The 19,256-nt window shown below is 40.6% G+C and overlaps 1 gene segment (V, D, J or C); it reads right to left on the reverse strand.

Moving 5' to 3' along the window:
- Positions 1-67: 67 nt before the first annotated feature.
- On the reverse strand, positions 68-17,863 carry LOC123943798. The segment is given in 4 exon segments: positions 68-79; positions 12,214-12,219; positions 17,368-17,694; positions 17,797-17,863. Coding segments are annotated over 3 exon segments (375 nt in total).
- Positions 17,864-19,256: the final 1,393 nt, after the last annotated feature.

Genomic DNA, 19,256 nt, shown 5'->3' on the forward strand with positions numbered 1-19,256 from the left:
AGTCTCTTATGGTTCGCCTCCCCTTCCAATTTATTTTTTTATAAACATATAATGTATTTTTATCCCCAGGGGTACAGGTCTGTGAATCGCCAGGTTTATACACTTCACAGCACTCACAATAGCACATACCCTCCCCAATGTCCATAACCCCCTCCCCCTCTCCCAATCCCACCTCCCCCCAGCAACCCCCAATTTGTTTTGTGAGATTAAGAGTCATTTATGGTTTGTTTCCCTCCCAATCCCATCTTGTTTCATTTATTCTTCTCCTATCCACCTAACCCCCCATGTTGCTTCTCCATGTCCTCCTATCAGGGAGATCATATGATAGTTGTCTTTCTCTGATTTACTTATTTCACTAAGCATGATACCCTCTAGTTCCATCCACGTCGTCGCAAATGGCAAGATTTCATTTCTTTTGATGGCTGCATAGTATTCCATTGTGTATATGTACCACTTCTTCTTTATCCATTCATCTGTTGATGGACATCTAGGTTCTTTCCATAGTTTGGCTATTGTAGACATTGCTGCTATAAACATTTGGGTACATGTGCCACTTCGGATCACTATGTTTGTATCTTTAGGGTAAATACCCAGTAGTGCAATTGCTGGGTCATAGGGTAGTTCTTTATTCAACTTTTTGAGGAACCTCCATGCTGTTTTCCAGTGTGGTTGCACCAGCTTGCATTCCCACCAACAGTGTAGGAGGGTTCCCCTTTCTCCACATCCTCGCCAGCATCTGTCATTTCCTGACTTGTTAATTTTAGCCATTCTGACTGGTGTGAGGTGATATCTCATTGTGGTTTTGATTTGTATTTCCCTGATGCCGAGTGACGTGGAGCACTTTTTCATGTGTCTGTTGGCCATCTGGATGTCTTCTTTGCAGAAATGTCTGTTCATGTCCACTGCCCATTTCTTGATTGGACTGTTTGTTCTTTGGGTGTTGAGTTTCCTAAGTTCCTTATAGATTTTGGATACTAGCCCTTTATCTGATGTGTCGTTTGCAAATATCTTCTCCCATTCTGTCAGTTGTCTTTTGGTTTTGTTAACTGTTTCCTTTGCTGTGCAAAAGCTTCTGCTCTTGATGAAATCCCAATAGTTCATTTTTGCCCTTGCTTCCCTTGCCTTTGCTGTTGTTCCTAGGAAGATGTTGCTGCGGCTGAGGTCAAAGAGGTTGCTGCCTGCATTCTCCTCAAGGATTTTGATGGATTCCTTTCTCACATTGAGGTCCTTCATCCATTTGGAGTCTATTTTCGTGTGTGGTGTAAGGAAGTGGTCCAATTTCATTTTTCTGCATGTGGCTGTCCAATTTTCCCAGCACCATTTATTGAAGAGGCTGTCTTTTTTCCATTGGACATTCTTTCCTGCTTTGTCGAAGATAAGTTGACCATAGAGTTGAGGGTCGATTTCTGGGCTCTCTATTCTGTTCCACTGATCGATGTGTCTGTTTTTGTGCCAGTACCATGCTGTCTTGATGATGACAGCTTTGTAATAGAGCTTGAAGTCCGGAATTGTGATGCCACCAACTTTGGTTTTCTTTTTCAATATTCCTTTGGCTATTCGAGATCTTTTCTGGTTCCATATAAATTTGAGGATTATTTGTTCCATTTCTTTGAAAAAAATGGATGGTATTTTGATAGGGATTGCATTAAATGTGTAGATTGCTTTAGGTAGCATAGACATTTTCACAATATTTATTCTTCCAATCCAGGAGCATGGAACATTTTTCCATTTCTTTGTGTCTTCCTCAATTTCTTTCATGAGTGCTTTATAGTTTTCTGTGTATAGATTCTTAGCCTCTTTGGTTAGGTTTATTCCTAGGTATCTTATAGTTTTGGGTGCAATTGTAAATGGGATTGACTCCTTAATTTCTCTTTCTTCTGTCTTGTTGTTGGTGTAGAGAAATGCAACTGATTTCTGTGCATTGATTTTATATCCTGACACTTTACTGAATTCCTGTACAAGTTCTAGCAGTTTTGGAGTGGAGTCTTTTGGGTTTTCCACATATAGTATCATATCATCTGCGAAGAGTGATAGTTTGACTTCTTCTTTGCCGATTTGGATGCCTTTAATTTCTTTTTGTTGTCTGATTGCTGAGGCTAGGACTTCTAGTACTATGTTGAATAGCAGTGGTGATAACGGACATCTCTGCCGTTTTCCTGATCTTAGCGGAAAAGCTTTCAGTTTTTCTCCATTGAGAATGATATTTGTGGTGGGTTTTTCATAGATGGCTTTGATAATATTGAGGTATGTGCCCTCTATCCCTACACTTTGAAGAGTTTTGATCAGGAAGGGATGCTGTACTTTGTACTTTTTTTTTTTTTTTGAGGGAGGCTTATATGACTATGTATTTCCCCTTAGGACCTCCGTTGCTGTATCCCATAGGTTATGGATCGAAGTGTCTTCATTCTCATTGGTTTCCATGAATTGTTTAAGTTCATCTTTGATCTCCTGGTGGACTCAAGCATTCTTAAGCAAGGTGGTCTTTAGCTTCCAGGTGTTTGAGTTCCTTCTAAACTTTTACTTGTGATTGAGCTCCAGGTTCAAAGCAATGTGATTTGAGAATATGCAGGAAATAATGTCAGTCTTTTGGTATCGGTTGAGTCCTGCTTTGTGACCAAGTATGTGGTCTAATTTGGAGAAGGTTTCATGTGCACTTGAGAAGAATGAGTATTCTGTTGTTTTAGGGTGGAATGTTCTGTATATATCTATGAGGTCCATCTGGTCTTATGTGTCATTCAATGCTCTTGTTTCTTAATTGATTTTCTGCTTTGATGATCTGTCTATTACTGAGAGAGGCGTGTTATGATCTTCCACTATTAATATATTCATATCAATATGACTCTTTATCTTGATTAATAATTTTCTTATGTAATTAGCTCCTCCCATATTGGGGGTGTAGATACTTACAGTTGTTAGATCATCTTGGTGGATAGTCCCTTTAAGAATCATGTAGTGTCCTTCTGTATCTCTGACTACAGTCTTTAGTTTAAAATCCAATTTATCTGATATGAGAATCATTTCCCCGGCCTTCTTTTGAGGCTCATTGGCATGAAAGATGCTTCTCCATCCCTTCCCTTTCAGTCTCAGTGTATCCTTAGGTTTGAAATGGTCTCTTGTAGACAACATATGAATGGGTCCTGTTGTTTTATCCAATCTATCACCCTGTGTCATTTTATGGACGTATTTAGGCCATACACATTGAGAGTGATTATTGATAGATACTTTTTTATTGACATCGTGTTACCTTTGAAGTCTTTCTTTCTGTAGATTGTCTCTATATTTCTGTTCAATGGTATTCTTAGGATTTTTCCTCTTTTATAGAACCCCCCTTAATATTTCCTGCCGTTTCGGCTTGGTGGTCGTATACTCTTTTAAGCCTTGCCGGTCTTGGAAACTCTTTTTCTCTCCATCTATTTTGAATGTCAGTCTTGCTGGATAAAGTATTCTTGGCTGCATGTTCTTCTCATTTAGTGCCCTGAATATATCTTGTTAGCCATTTATGGCTTGCCAGGTTTCTGTGGACAGGAATTCATTAGTTTTGATGTAGTGTTTCTGTATTCAATAAACTCACTACTCAGATTGGAGTTGCAAACCTTAAGAAATAAATAGAACAAACTTCAGATCAGCAAATTCATGTCAATATATCTTCTAATTGTGGTCATGAGACAAACAATAAACTTAAACTCTCGGGAATATCAAGTACTCACAGGGGCTAAGAACCAGCATCTTGGCAGATCCCTGATGACAAATAAACTATCACGTGGTTTAGATAGAATATTTCATGGATTTCTTGACATCATGTGTACTAAAGGTGTTATAGTGTGAGTTTCTCCAGAAATACATCATTACATCAGTCCTGTCCTCATGCATTCTTATCTTGTGGGATGGGGACAAATCAAAAAGCCTCCTCACACCCCGCTGTTCCTGGCAGGATGGGAGGAAGAGGACTCAGAGCAAGAATGCATGGAGATCCATGTATCCTGTGTCCACCACAGAAATAAATAATTTTTCTGCATAGGAAGCCATCAGAAGAAGCATCCTAGGGTCACAGGTGGAGTCCCATAAGATCTGGGAGAGGAACAGACGCCACAGTATCAGTTCCTTTGAGGACCACACACACTTTTCACATTGAATGAAAGCCTTAGTCTTTAAGGAAATGTAGGGAAACAGGAAGCTGAGGACATCCAGGGACCACTGGGGCTGTGGGAGGGTACAACCGGGAATAAGAGAATGACTGTGTACCCAGATAAAAAGAATACATGAACTTTGACCACTGGTGGAGGAGGGGCAGCGACACATGAAGGTCTCCTATGAACCAGGTTCCTGGGAACACCTGAGGCTAAGGCTACATCATCAAGTCAGAGTCCTTGTAGTCTGAAGCCTTCCACCACACTAATGACTGTAACCTGAGTAAAGGAGAGGAGTGTACTAGAGAGTGGAAGTATATTCTACCTGGGGGAACTCAAGGATATCACAGCGCTGATCTGGGACCAAAAACGAGATCTCTGGAGGAATCTGAACACTTCTGTGGCTATAGCAGAGACACAGTTCACTGCTGCTACCCAGACAGCCCGTTTTCCAGTGGAGCCAGGAGGAGAGTCACATGCTCCACAGCATAGGCCTCACAAAGAGAGGGTGTGATCCTCTACAGGAAGCATAAACGTAGCAATATCATGACAAGTTCCCTGTGCATGGTAGACATTCATGAAACCCCACCATAATTCCAGGGGCTCTGTACTGTTGGCTAACCTCTCTGTTCCACCTGTCTCTCTATTCTCTTATGGTTCAAGTCCTGGGTGTGCAAGCTGGGGCAGCAGCTCCATGTAAACATCATGTGGATATTTGTCAAAACTGGGTCACTCCACTGTATTTGATAATTCAGAGCTGCTCCGCTCATCATGAGTGGATTTAACTTCCCTGAAACACCTTCACTACCAGGTATGTTCATCTGTAACAAACATAAGAGAATGGCAGAGATGTCAGATTTTGTTATCACTCCAATCAGTGTCATCTCCCCGGGAACTTCCTGGGTGAACTCTCACCTCTTGGTGACACAATTACACAAGTAATGAATTCTCTGGTCCTGCAATGACACTTCACACCTGTGTGACAGGGGAAGATCAGCCCCTTTATATCCTGTCTCCTAATCAGTGCACTCAGTGATTTAGATTAGTGCTCTGTGAAAGCCCTTCTCTTCGTATCTTCTTGATCAGGGCTGTGGATGCAGGATCTTGTGTCCTGGCTCCTATGTAGGTTGTTAATGTGAATTAAATAATAAATACACTTCCTGCTTGATAGAGGGATTGAAGACCATGAGGAGTTGGCAGATCCAGTTATGCGGACACATCTGGACCCTGTTTTAGGGCCTGAAATAGTGTGCTAACCAGCTTGGGGACTGCAGATGTGTAGAGACACCCACAACATCTGGGTCCATGGGAGTCTCAAACTCACAATTTGTTCTCTGGGCCCTTAATCTGCCCAGACAAACGTGAGTGTCAACCCTGGCTCCAAGGTATGTGTAGACCTGGATAGAGAGCAGCTGACACCACTGCTCAGAGAGAAGGGAATAGACAGGAGTGTTTATATTTATGTGGATGTGGGTGGGTTGCCATGGGGTTCTCATCCCTAGGAACAAAACAACTGGAATTTGGGTGGTAACACGTGTCTGTTAAGTGGACATTGTCAATGACAACTTTGGCTAGATACTAGGGTGTGTTACCTAATTAGTTCAGAGACCCATTTCACAAAAGAATTGCATCAAAATCTGAGAGGAGAACACAGGTAGTAAGCTCTTAGAAATGAAAAGGAGTGTTTATATTTATGTGAGTGTGGGTGGGTTGCGATGGGGTCCTCATCCCCAGGAACAAAACAACTGGCATTTGGGGTAACTGGTGTCTGTGATGTAGACATTGTCAATGACAACATTGGCTGGATACTAGGGTGTGTTACCTAAGTAGTTCAGAGACCCATTAAGAAAAGGACTGCATAGGTGCACCTGGATGGCTCAGTGGGTTAAAGCCTCTGCCTTCGGCTCATGTCATGATCCCAGGGTCCTGAGATTGATCCCTGCATCAGGCTCTCTGCTCAGCATGGAGCCTGCTTCCCCCCCTCTCTCTGCCTGCCTCTCTGCCTGTCAAATAAATAAATAAAATCTTTAAAAAGAAAAGGATTGTACCAATATCTGAGAGGAAAACACAGGCAATAACGTTTTAGATCCTCAACTGCAACAACTACTTGCAAGAAGGGTCTCTAAAAGCAAGGAAAACACAAACGGAAACGAGTTTTTGGGCTTCACCACGATAAAAATCTTCTGTGATGCACAGGAAACAGTCAACAAAACTAAAAGGCAACCTATGGAATGGGAGAAGGTATTTGCAAATGACACTACAGAAAAAGGGTTGATATCCAAGATCGATAAAGAACTTACCATACTGAACACACAAAAATACCAAATAACCCAGTCCAGAAATGAGCAGAAGGCATGAATAGACATTTCTCCAGAGAGACATAAAAATGACCAACAGACACATGAAAAATTGCTCCACATCTGTTGTCATCATCGAAATATAAATCAAAACCACAATAAGACATTACCTTACATGAGTTAGAAAGGCTAAAATTAACAAGACAGGGAACAACAAATGTTGGAGAGGATGTGGAGAAAGTGGAACTCTCTTAGCTGTTGGTGGGAATGCAAGTTGATACAGCCACCTTGGAAAAGAGTGTCTAGATTCTTCAAAAGTGAAAAATAGAACTACCCTATGACTCAGCAATTGTTCTACTGGGTATTTACCCCAAAGATACAGAGGTTGTGAAAAAAGTCGCACATGCACCTCAATATTCATAGGATTAATGTCTACAATATTGAAACTGTGGAAGGAGCTGAGATGTCCTTCCACATATGAATGGATAAAGATGATGCAGTCCATATATACAATGGGGTATTACTCAGCCCTTAAAAAGGATGAATACCTACCATTTCATCAACTTGGATGGACCTGGAGGGTATTATGTCAAGTAGGATAAGTCAAGTTTCAATTCTATGTGGAACATAAGGAATAGTGAGGAGAACCACAGAGAAAGTCAATTATCATACGGTTTTACTTACTTGTGGAGCATAAGGCATAACACAGAAGATATTAGGAGATTAAATGTAAACTGAATTGCAGTAAATTGGAGGAGGATATGAAGCATGAGTGACTGTAGACTCTGAGAATCATACTGAGGGTTTTGGAGTGGAGGGGGATGGAGGGATGTGTGAGTCTGGTTGTGGGTATTGAGGAGGGCACGTATTGCATGGAACACTGGGTGTGGTGCATAAACAGTGAATCTTGCAATGCTGAAAAATAAAATTAAATAAATAAATAATGAAATCACGGAGGGTACAAACCATGAGAGACTCTGGATTCTTAGAAACCTATGAGGATTACAAAGTGAGAGTGGTGGGGGATTGGTTATTCAGGTGATGGGTATTAAGGAGGGCAGGTGATGCAATGAGCACTGGGTGTTATACACAACTAATGAATATTTGAACACTACATCGAAAACTAATGATGTACTATATGCTGGCTAAGTGAATATTAAAAAATAATATAGACGGTTTTCCACGTTTTTAAAAAAAAAAATTCAGTGTTCCAGAATTCATTGTTCATGCACCAAGGAAATAAGGTATTTGAATGACTTCTTTGTTTTTTATTTGGGTCAGATAGACTTCTTAGTTTTTTATTTGGGCCCTTTCTATTTCATTTTGATAAACTTAGTTAGAGGATCCTCAGGTGTATTGTGGTTTTTTCCCCCAAAGTATCACGTGATGTGATGAGCACAGGGTTTTATACTGAACAGATGGAACGTTGAATATTATATCAAAAGTCAATGATGGGAGTGAGGAGACAAGTAGAAGGAGGCCCCGCTTCAACCTGTCCCCTAAAGTGAATTGATTACCTACCAAAGAACTCCGATCACTCATGAAATCAGCCTGAGAACAGAATTATGCATCTGGATCTCTACAGGGGCAGAAAATGCAGGTGGGTAGGTAAAGCGGAGTGGGAACCTCAGACTGATATCAGAAGATAAACAAAAGGGGGAAGGAGTCACCAGAGGCAACCGATGGGAAAGTAATACCCCAATACGAGAGTGCCCTATGACTGGGGACCAGCATTAACTTGTAGTCTGGTTGAAAGCACTCAAAAAGAGCAAAGGATCATGGGGGGAAATTGTGGGAATCGGGAATCTGGGCAGCTAGGGACAGGAGCTTAAGTACCCAGACCCAGGGTGCTGAGCCAGAGAGAGTGCGGTGGAGAAACCAGGCCTTGGTCCCTGAGCCACCAGTGTGCCCGAGAACACATGGGGTCCAGCTCTTGTGGAGGGCTGGGAGACTCGCCAGAGGGCACAATGCCAGGCCCTGCTATCAGAACCTGAGATGTGCGCCCCCCAGATCCTCCCCTAGGAGAGTGCACACAGGTGCCAGCTGGGAGCTCTCAGCCTGGGATAGTCCAGGAACTCCCAGCCAAAACCAGTGGGAAAATCTCAGCGCGTGATCACTGTTTGGAACCTCTCTGGTGGTCTGGAACTGCCCAGACAGCCACTGCTGTTGTGGTTTTGAATGCAAGCAGAAGATCCTGCATCCCCAGGGACCACGAATCAGAACTCACTCTGCCAGTGGCCAAAGGGGAATTAATACACTCTCCAACACCCACAGGCGAGCAGGCTGAGGTTTCTCTCTGAGAGGGAGGTCGGGGTGCAGTTTACTTTCCTCTAAACCTCCAAAAACCATCAAAAGCTGTCAAGGAGAGAGAAAACAGATGAACAAACATAAAAACCTCCAGAGAACAAAAGCCTGAAAAAATCTGTTACCTCAGAGCCCACCGCCTTGAGGGGGGTGGGAGGACTTAACTCAGTTAACATAATTGACTGAAAACCCACGTGGCAGGCCCCTCCCCGAGAAAACCAACCAGGAAAAAAAAAAAAAAAGAAGACTACAAGATAACAACCACCACTACTTCATAGATACAACTTTTATTTCTGACTCGCTCCTACTATTCTGGTTCATTTTTTTTATATAGAAAATTTACTAACCTATTTACCATCACAGTGGGATGTCCAATACATCAAATTCCATAATAACCTCCTAACGTGAACTTTTTGACACATGCACCCGTGTTTTTCTTTTGCTTTTCTATTTTTTAAATTAAAAAAAAATTAGTTTAGTCTAGTTTATACTTTTTTAATTTTTATTTTCTAATATTCATATAGAGTCAAACTTAAGATAATCCCCTTTCCCCAATCAATGCTACCCCTACAGGTGAACCAATTTTTAATCCCCCTTTACCTTAGGAAAGATGAATACTTTATCAAAGATATCAAGATACACCCAGGAAGAATCAAAATAAACTTCCTCACCCACACTGAGAATTTATAACCATTCTCCCATCTTTTTCTTCCACCAGTGTTTCTGTGTATTTGTGGTTGTCCTGATAGTATATAAATCTTATTTTTGGAATTCTTTTTGATGAGGTTCTTCCTTTTTTTTTTTTTTTTTTTGCTTTTATATATATATATATATATATATATATGCAAATTTTTTCCTCTTGTCATATACTTTTATCAGTCTTTTTGTTTGTCTGTTTTTGTTTTTTATACTTCATAAATCTTACCTTGTGGCCCATTTGGGCTGAACCTTCTCTTTTATCTTCCCTTTTTTCCATTCTCTCTCTCCCTTTTTTTTTCTTTTGTTTTTCTTTTTCTTTTCTTTTATCTCTCGTTTGGGTGGGGAATCCTGATTGTTCAGAAGTGTTCCGGGTGCACCTTGACTGATACATCCAGCTACATCTGATCAGTCATCTCTCACCAAAATGACTAGGAGGAGAAATTCCCAACAGAAGAAAAATACAGAGGATGGACCTTCTGCAACAGAGCTAATTATTATCGACATAGACAATATATCGGAAAAGGAATTCAGGCTAACAATTATCCAGACAATAGCTAGGTTGGAGAAAGCCATGGATGATCAAACATAATTGATTAGGGCAGAACTGAAAGCCACCAGGGATGATGTTCACAATGCTCTCAATGAGTTCCAAGCTAATCTAAATTCTATAAAAGCTAGGGTAACTGAGACAGAAGATAGAATTAGTGATCTGGAGGACAAACAGATAGAGAGAAAGGATCAGGAGGAAGCCTGGAACAAACAGCTCAGAAGCCACGAAAACAGAATCAGGGAAATAAATGATGCCATGAAACGTTCCAAAGTCAGAATCATTGGAATCCCTGAAGGGGAGGAGAAAGAAATAAGTCTAGAAGATATAGTGGAAGAAGTTCTCTATGAAAATTTTCCCAATATCGTGAATGGAACCAGCATTCATATACTAGAGGCAGAACGGTTGCCCCCATGATTATAGATTCTCAAAAGTCCTCAAGACACCTGATAATAAGAATGAAGAACTTGATGAAATCCCAATAGTTCATTTTTTTTAATTAATTAATTTTTATTTGCTTATTTACAGCATAACAGTGTTCATTGTTTTGGCATCACACCCAGTGCTCCAAAAAGCTTTTGCACAGCAAAGGAAACAGTTAACAAAACCAAAAGACAACTGACAGAATGGGAGAAGATATTTGCAAACGACATGTCAGATAAAGGGCTAGTATCCAAAATCTATAAGGAACTTAGCAAACTCAACACCCAAAGAACAAACAATCCAATCAAGAAATGGGCAGAGGACATGAACAGACATTTCTGCAAAGAAGACATCCAGATGGCCAACAGACACATGAAAAAGTGCTCCACGTCACTCGGCATCAGGGAAATACAAATCAAAACCACAATGAGATATCACCTCACACCAGTCAGAATGGCTAAAATTAACAAGTCAGGAAATGACAGATGCTGGCGAGGATGTGGAGAAAGGGGAACCCTCCTCCACTGTTGGTGGGAATGCAAGCTGGTGCAACCACTCTGGAAAACAGCATGGAGGTTCCTCAGAATGTTGAAAATAGAACTATCCTAAGACCCAGCAATTGCACTACTGGGTATTTACCCTAAAGATACAAACATAGTGATCCGAAGGGGCACGTGTACCCGAATGTTTATAGCAGCAATGTCTACAATAGCCAAACTATGGAAAGAACCTAGATGTCCATCAACAGATGAGTGGATAAAGAAGATGTGGTGTATATACACAATGGAATACTATGCAGCCATCAAAAGAAATGAAATCATGCCATTTGCGACGACATGGATGGAACTAGAGCATATCATGCTTAGTGAAATAAGTCAATCGGAGAAAGACAACTATCATATGATCTCCCTGATATGAGGACATGGAGAAGCAACATGGGGGGTTAGGGGGATAGGAGAAGAATAAATGAAACAAGATGGGATTGGGAGGGAGACAAACCATAAATGACTCTTAATCTCACAAAACAAACTGGGGGTTGCTGGGGGGAGGTGGGATTGGGAGAGGGGGAGGTGGCTATGGACATTGGGGAGGGTAAGTGCTATCGTGAGTGCTGTGAAGTGTGTAAACCTGGCGATTCACAGACCTGTGCCCCTGGGGATAAAAATACATTATATGTTTATTAAAAAAAAAATTTGGAAGGGGAGGCGAACCATAAGAGACTATGGACTCTGAAAAACAACCTGAGGGTTTTGAAGGGTCGGGGGTGGGAGGTTGGGGGAACAGGTGGTGGGTAATGGGGAGGGCACGTTTTGCAGGGAGCACTGGGTGTTGTGCAAAAAGAATGAATACTGTTACGCTGAAAAAATAAATAAAATGGAAGAAAAAATGAAACCAAAAAAAAAAAAAAAAAAAAGAATGAAGAATTATAGCTGTAGGCAGGTCCCCTTGAAAGCCGCTAGGACAAAGAGGCTCCTTACATATAGAGGAGTGCCCATGAGAATAACGTCAGACCGGTCCACAGGACCTGGCAAGCCAGAAATGGCTGGCAAAAAGTATTCAGGGCAATAAATGAGAAGAACATGCTGCCAAGAATACTTTATCCAGCAAGACTGACATTCAAAATGGATGGAGTGATAAAGAGTTTCCAATACCAGCAAGGCTTAAAAGACTATGCAACCACTAAACAACACTGCAGGAAATATTAAGGGGGGGGGTCTACAAAAGAGAAAAAAATCCTGATAATATAATTGAACAGAAATATAGAGACAAACTACAGAAAGAAAAACTTCAAAGGTAACATGATGTCAATAAAAACGTAACTCTCAATAATCACTTTCAATGTGAATGGCCTAAATGCGCCCATAAAACAACACAAGTTTACATATTAGATAAAACGACAGGACCCATCCATATGTTGTCTACAAGAGACCCATTTTGAACCTGAAGATACACCAAGACTGAAAATGAAGGGATGGAAAAGAATCTTTCATCCTAATGGGTCTCAAAAGAAGCCTGGGGTAGTGATTCTCATATAAGAATAAATAGATTTTAAACTAAAGACTTTAGTCAGATATACAGAAGGACACTAGATAATTCTGAAATGGACTATCCACAAAGATGGTCTAACAATTGTAAATATCTACGCCCCCAATATGGGAGCAAACAATTACATAAGAAAACTATTAATCAAGATAAAGAGTCATATTGGTATGAAAACAATAATAGTAGGAGATCTTAACATGGCTCTCTCAGTAATAGACAGATCATTGAAGTAGAAAATCAATAAAGAACAGGAGCATTGATTGAAACATTGGACCAGATGGACCTCATAGATATATACAGAAAATTCCACCCAAAAATAACAGAATACTCATTCTTCTCAAGTGCACATGGAACCTTCTCCAGAATAGACCACATAATGGGTCACAAAGCAGGACTCAACCAATACCAAAAGACAGACATTACTTCCTGCATATTCTCAGATCACAATGCTTTGAAACTGGAGCTCAATCACAAGGAAAAGTTTGTAAGGAAGGCAAACACCTGGAAGCTAAAGATCACCTTGATTAACCATTGTTGCATCAATCAGGAGATCAAAGAAGAACTTAAACAATTCATGGAAACCAATGAGAATGAAGACACTACTGTCCAAAACCTATGGGATACAGCAAAGGCGGTTCTAAGGGGTAAATGCATAGACACCCAAGCCTCCCTCAAAAAAATTGAAAAATCCAGAATAAACCAGCTGTTTCTACACCTTAAAGAACTGGAGAATCAACAACAAATCAAACCAACTCTACACACCAGCAGGGAAATAATCAAGATTAGAGCAGAGATCAATGATGTAGAAACCAGAGATACAGTAGAATGTATCAATGAAACTAGAGCTTGTTTTTTGAAAGAATCAATAAGATCAATAAACCATTGGCCACACTAATCCAAAGGAAAGCCCAAATTAATAAAATTATTAGTTTAAAGGGAGAGATCTCAACTAACACAAAAGAAGTAGAAACCATCATCAATAATAATTACCGACAGTTCTATGCCAATAAGATAAGCAACCTAGATGAAATGGATGCATTCCTGGAAAACTATAAGCTCCAAAAACTGAGCCAGGAAGAAATTGAAAACCTGAATAGACTGATATCTAGAAATGAGATTGAAGCAGTGATCAAAAACCTCCCCAAAAACAAGAGCCCAAGACCTGACGGATTCCCTGGGAAATTCTACCAAACTTTCAAAGAAGAAAAAACACCAATTCTCCTGAAGCTGTTTCAAAAAATTGAAGTAGAAGGAAAACTTCCAGACTCTTTTTATGAAGCCAGCATTGCCCTGATCCCCAAACCAGGCAAAGACCCTACCAAAAAGAAGAATTTCAGACCAATATCACTGATGAATATGGATGCTAAGATTTTCAACAAGATCCTAGCAAACAGGATCCAGCAGCACATTAAAAAGATTATCCACCATGACAAGGTGGGATTAATCCCAGAGTTACCAGGATGGTTCAACATTCTGAAATCAATCAGTGTGATAGAAAAAATCAATAAGTAAAGAGAGAAGAACCACGTGGTCCTCTCAATTGATGCAGAAAAAGCATTGGACAAAATCCAGCATACATTCCTGATTAAAACTCTTCAAAGTATAGGGATAGAGGAATCATTCCTGAACTCCATAAAATCTATCTATGAAAGACCCACAGCAAATATCATCCTCAATGGGAGAAAACTTGCAACCTTCCCATTGAGATCAGGAACACTACAAGTATGACCACTCTCACCACCCCTGTTCAGCGCAGTATTATAAATCCTAGCAACAGCAATCACACAACAAAGAGAAATAAAATGTATCCAAATTGGCAATGAAGAAATCACCCTCTCTCTCTTCACTGATGACATGATTCTTTATATGGAAAACCCCAAAGAATCTACCCCCAAATTACTAGAACTCATACAGCAATTCAGTAACATGGCAGGATACAAAGTCAATGTTCAGAAATCAGTGGCTTTCTTATACACTAACAATGAAAATTCAGGAAAGGAAATTATAGAATCAATTCCATTTACTATAGCAGAAAGAACCATAAGATACCTGGGAATAAAACTAACCAGGTAAAGGATCTGTACTCGAGGAACTACAGAACATTCATGAAAGAAATTGAAGAAGACACAAAAAGTTGGAAGAACATTCCATGCTCTTGGATCCGAAGAATCCAAATAATAAACATTGTTAAAATATCTATACTGCCTAGAGCAATCGATACTTTCATTGCCATTTCGATCAAAATGCCACCGATATTTTTCAAAGAACTGGATCAAACAATCCTAAAATGTGTATGGAATCAGAAGAGACCCTGAATTGCTAAGGGAATATTGAAAAACAAAAACAAAACTGGCGGCATCACGTTACCCAGTTTCAAGCTTTACTACAAAGCTGTGATCACCAAGAGAGTTTGGTACTCGCATGAAAACAGACACGTAGACCAGTATAATAGTGTAGAGAGCCCAGATATGGACCCTGTTATCTATGGTCAAATAATCTTCGACAAAACAGGAAATAATATACAGTGGAAAAAAGACAGTCTCTTCAATAAATGGTGCTGGGAAAATTGGACAGCTATATGTAGAAGAATGAAATTCAACCATTCTCTTACACCATACACAAAGATAAACTCAAAATGGATAAAAGACCTCAACGTGAGGCAGGAATCCATCAGAATCCTAGAGGAGAACACTGGCAGTAACCTCTTTGATATTAGCGACAGCAACTTTGTTCAAGTATGTCTCCAGGGGCACCTGGGTGGCTCAGTGGATTAAGCCTCTGCCTTCGGCTCAGGTCATGATCTCAGGGTCCTGGGATCGAGCCCCACATTGGGCTCTCTGCTCTGTAGGGAGCGTGCTTCCTCCTCTCTCTCTGCCTGCCTCTCTGCCTACTTGTGATCTCTCTCTCTGTCAAATAAATAAATAAATAATCTTTAAAAAAAAAAAGATATGTCTCCAAAGGCAAAGGAAACAAAAGCAAAATGAACTATTGGGACTTCATCAAGATCAAAAGCTTCTTCAGAGCAATCAGTCAAAAAACAAAGAGGCACCCATGGAATGGGACAAGATATTTGCAAATGACACTACAGACAGAAGGTTGATATCCAGGATCTATAAAGAACTCCTCAAACTCAACACACACAAAATAGATAATCATATCAAAAAGTGGGCAGAAGATATGAATTGACACTTCTCCAACGAAGACATACAAATGGCTATCAGACACATGAAAAAATGCTCTTCATCACAAGCCATCAGGGAGATTCAAATTAAAACCACATTGAGATACCACCTTACACCAATTAGAATGGCCAAAATTGGCAAGATAGGAAACAACATTTGTTTTAGAGGACGTGGAGAAAGGGGAAGCCTCTTACAGTGTTGGTAGGAATGCAAGTTGGTGCAGCCACTTTGGAGAACAGTGTGGAGATTCCTCAAGAAATTAAAAATAGGGGGCGCCTGAGTGGCTCAGTGGTTTAGGTCTCTGCCTTCCGCTCAGGTCATGTTCTCAGGGTCCTGGGATCAAGCCCTGCGTCGGGCTCTCTGCTCAATGAGCCTGTTTCTCCCTCTCTCTCTGCCTGCCCCTCTGCCTACTTGTGACCTCTCTCTCTAAAAAATAAGAAAAAGAAATGAATTAAAAATAAGGCTTCCCTATGACCCTGCAATTGCACTGCTGGTTATTTACACCAAAGATACAGATGTAGGGAAAAGAAGGCCATCTCTACCACAATGTTTATAGCAGCAATGGCCACGGTCGCCAAACTGTGGAAAGAACCAAGATGCCCTTCAATGGACGAATGGATAAGGAAGATGTGGTCCATATACACGACGGAGTTTTATGCCTCCATCAGAAAGGATGAATACCCAACTTTTGTAGCAACATGGAAGGGAGTGTAAGAGATTATGGTGAGTGAAATAAGTCAAGCAGAGAGAATCAATTATTATATGGTTTCACTTATTTGTGGAGCATAACAAAGAACATGGAGGACATGGGGAGATGGAGAGGAGAAGTGAGTTGAGGGAAATTGGAAGGGGATATGAACCATGAGAGACTCTGGACTCTGAAAACCAACCTGAGGATTTTAAGGGGCATGGGTTCTCACGTTGGGGGAACCAGATGGTGGGTAATAGGGACGGCATGTTTTGCATGGAGCACTGGGTGTGGTGCAAAAACAATGAATACTGTTATTCTGAAAAGAAATTTAAATAAAGAAATAAAAAGTCAACAATGTACTATACCTTGTCTAATTGAGTTAGAAAAAATATGCAGACCATGGTTTCTTTGATATGTTCTGTGTTTCTTAGTTTCTATATAATTTCTTTCTACTCTAATCTTGCTATTTCCATCCTTCTGTTATATTTAGGATTCAGCTGTTGCTCTTTCTCTAGCATCTTTAGGTGTAATGTTAGGTCGTTTATTTGAGATTTTTCTTCCTTCTCTTAAGTTTAGTTTTATTTTTTCAGTGAAGGTTTGAAACGTGTGTGTGTGTGTGTGTGTGTGTGTGTGTGTGTGTGTGTGTGTGTGAGACCTTCTGGCTCTGCTGAAGTTTCTTGTGATCCACAGTAAGTGCCACTGATATACTTTTAATGGTTTTTTTGACCTGCATCATGATATTTGTAATTTACTGATATTTAAGGACAAGAGGAAACTAATGTAACTGACTTCTTTTTTTGCTTGTTAGTGTATTTGTCTTCCTGTTTAGAAACTAAGTTTCTAAATCAATAAGTGAATAGGTAAGCACAGAATAATGTCAAGGACGCTCCCTTGGGGAAACTGCTCTATGGAGAGGAAACCCCAGACCTTGACAGGAAACGTGCCATAGACTCCATCTACACCTGCTTCTGGGATTAGAGACAGAATTGGTGAGGAGTGTGCACCCTCTGCTGGTCTGATACTCTTGTAGTTTGAGGTTTGTGTCTCTGCTAACACTGATGTCCCCTCACTGTGTCTGTTGCACAGTAATACATGGCCGTGTCCTCCGCTCTCAGGCTGTTCATCTGCAGATACAGCGTGTTCTTGCCATTGTCTCTGGAGATGGTGAATCGTCCCTTCACAGAGTCTGCATAGTATGTGCTACTACCACCACTGCTAATACTTGCGACCCACTGCAGCCCCTTCCCTGGAGCCTGGCGGATCCAGCTCATGCCAGTACTACTGAAGGTGAATCCAGAGGCTGCACAGGAGAGTCTCAGGGACCCTCCAGGCTTCACCAGGTCTCCCCCAGACTCCACCAGCTGCACATCACACTGGACTCCTGCAGACACAAGACATCATGGTCAGGAATCCGTCACACTCCACTCTTTCTCTCACTCATATCCACTCACATCCTCAATGTCTCTTGTTCCCCATAAATTACCTTTTAGAAGAGCAACAAGGAAAACCCAACAAAGCACAATCTCCATGGTGTGTTCTCTGTGTTCTGTCTTGATCAGTGAATGTGGACACCTGGAAATCCCAGGGCTAGGGCTCCTCTCCCAGCTGCACGGTCCAGGCTGGGCTCTTTTAGTCAGTGGAGGAAAGACCTTATTTGCATGTCCTCTGAGTATATAGTTAGCTCCAGATATACGTTCAATTGTTTACAAGTTAAAAAAAATATATTGTATTTTTTGTAGACCACTTTGTTTTAGATGACACTTTGACAATATGTAGAAATTTTTTTGTTTGTTTGTTTATAAAACACATTTATTGGGCACCTGGGTGTCTCAGTGGGTTAAATCCTCTGCATTTGGCTCAGTTCATGATCCTGGAGTCCTGGGATCGAGTCCCCACTCAGCTCTCTGCTGGGTTGGAAGCCTGCTTCACCACCCCTGTATCTCTGACTGCCTCTCTGACTACTTGTGATCTCTGTCAAATAAATAAAATCTTTAAAAAATGCATTTACTGGTAGGAAATATTGGAACAGGGCATCAATATTATAAACTACCATTCAGAGTTAATAATTCTATCAGAACCAAGTTTAAATATACCTCTAATATATGAATGAATTCTAGTAGTTTTGGAGTGGAGTCTTTGGGGTTTTCCATATAAAGAATCATGTTATCGGCGAAGAGAGAGAGTTTGACTTCTTCATTGCCATTTTGGATACCTTTTATTTCTCTTTGTTTTCTGATTGCTGTTGCTATGACCTCTAATATTATGTTGAACAAGAGTGGTGAGAGTGGGCATCCTTGTCACATTCCTCATCTCGAAGAGACAGCTGTCAGCTCTTTACCACCGAGGATGATAATTGCTTTGGGGTTTTCATAGATGGATTCTTTGAATTTCAGGAATATTCCCTCTATCCCTGTACTTTGAAGTGTTTTAATCAGTAATGAATGCTGTATCTTGTCAAATCTTCTTCTGCATCAATTGACAGGACCATGTGGATTTTTTCTCTTCTCTTATTAATTTGTTCTATCGCATTGATTGATTTGTGAATGGTGAACCACACTTGCATCTCAAGGATAAATCCCACCTTGTCATGGCGGATAATCTTTTTAATGTACTGTTGTTTCCTATTAGCTATAATCTTGTTGAGAATCTTAGCATCCATATTCATCAGTGATATTGGTCTGAAATTCTCCTTCTTGGTGGAGTCTTTGCCTGGTTTAGGGATCAGTGTAATGCTGGCTTCATAAAATGAGTTTGGACGTTTTCCTTCTGCTTCACTTTTTTGAAATCTCTTCAGGAGAATAAGTTTTATTTCTTCTTTGAGCGTTTGGTAAAATTCCCCTGTGAATCATCAGGTCCTGGGCTCTTGTTTTTTGGGAGTTTTTTGGTCACTGAAAAATTAAAAGAGAAGATCCATCCCAAATGGGCCCCAAAGGTAAGTTATAT

Source organism: Meles meles, chromosome 6 (assembly GCF_922984935.1).
Source record: "Meles meles chromosome 6, mMelMel3.1 paternal haplotype, whole genome shotgun sequence".
NCBI classification, from domain to species: domain Eukaryota; kingdom Metazoa; phylum Chordata; class Mammalia; order Carnivora; family Mustelidae; genus Meles; species Meles meles.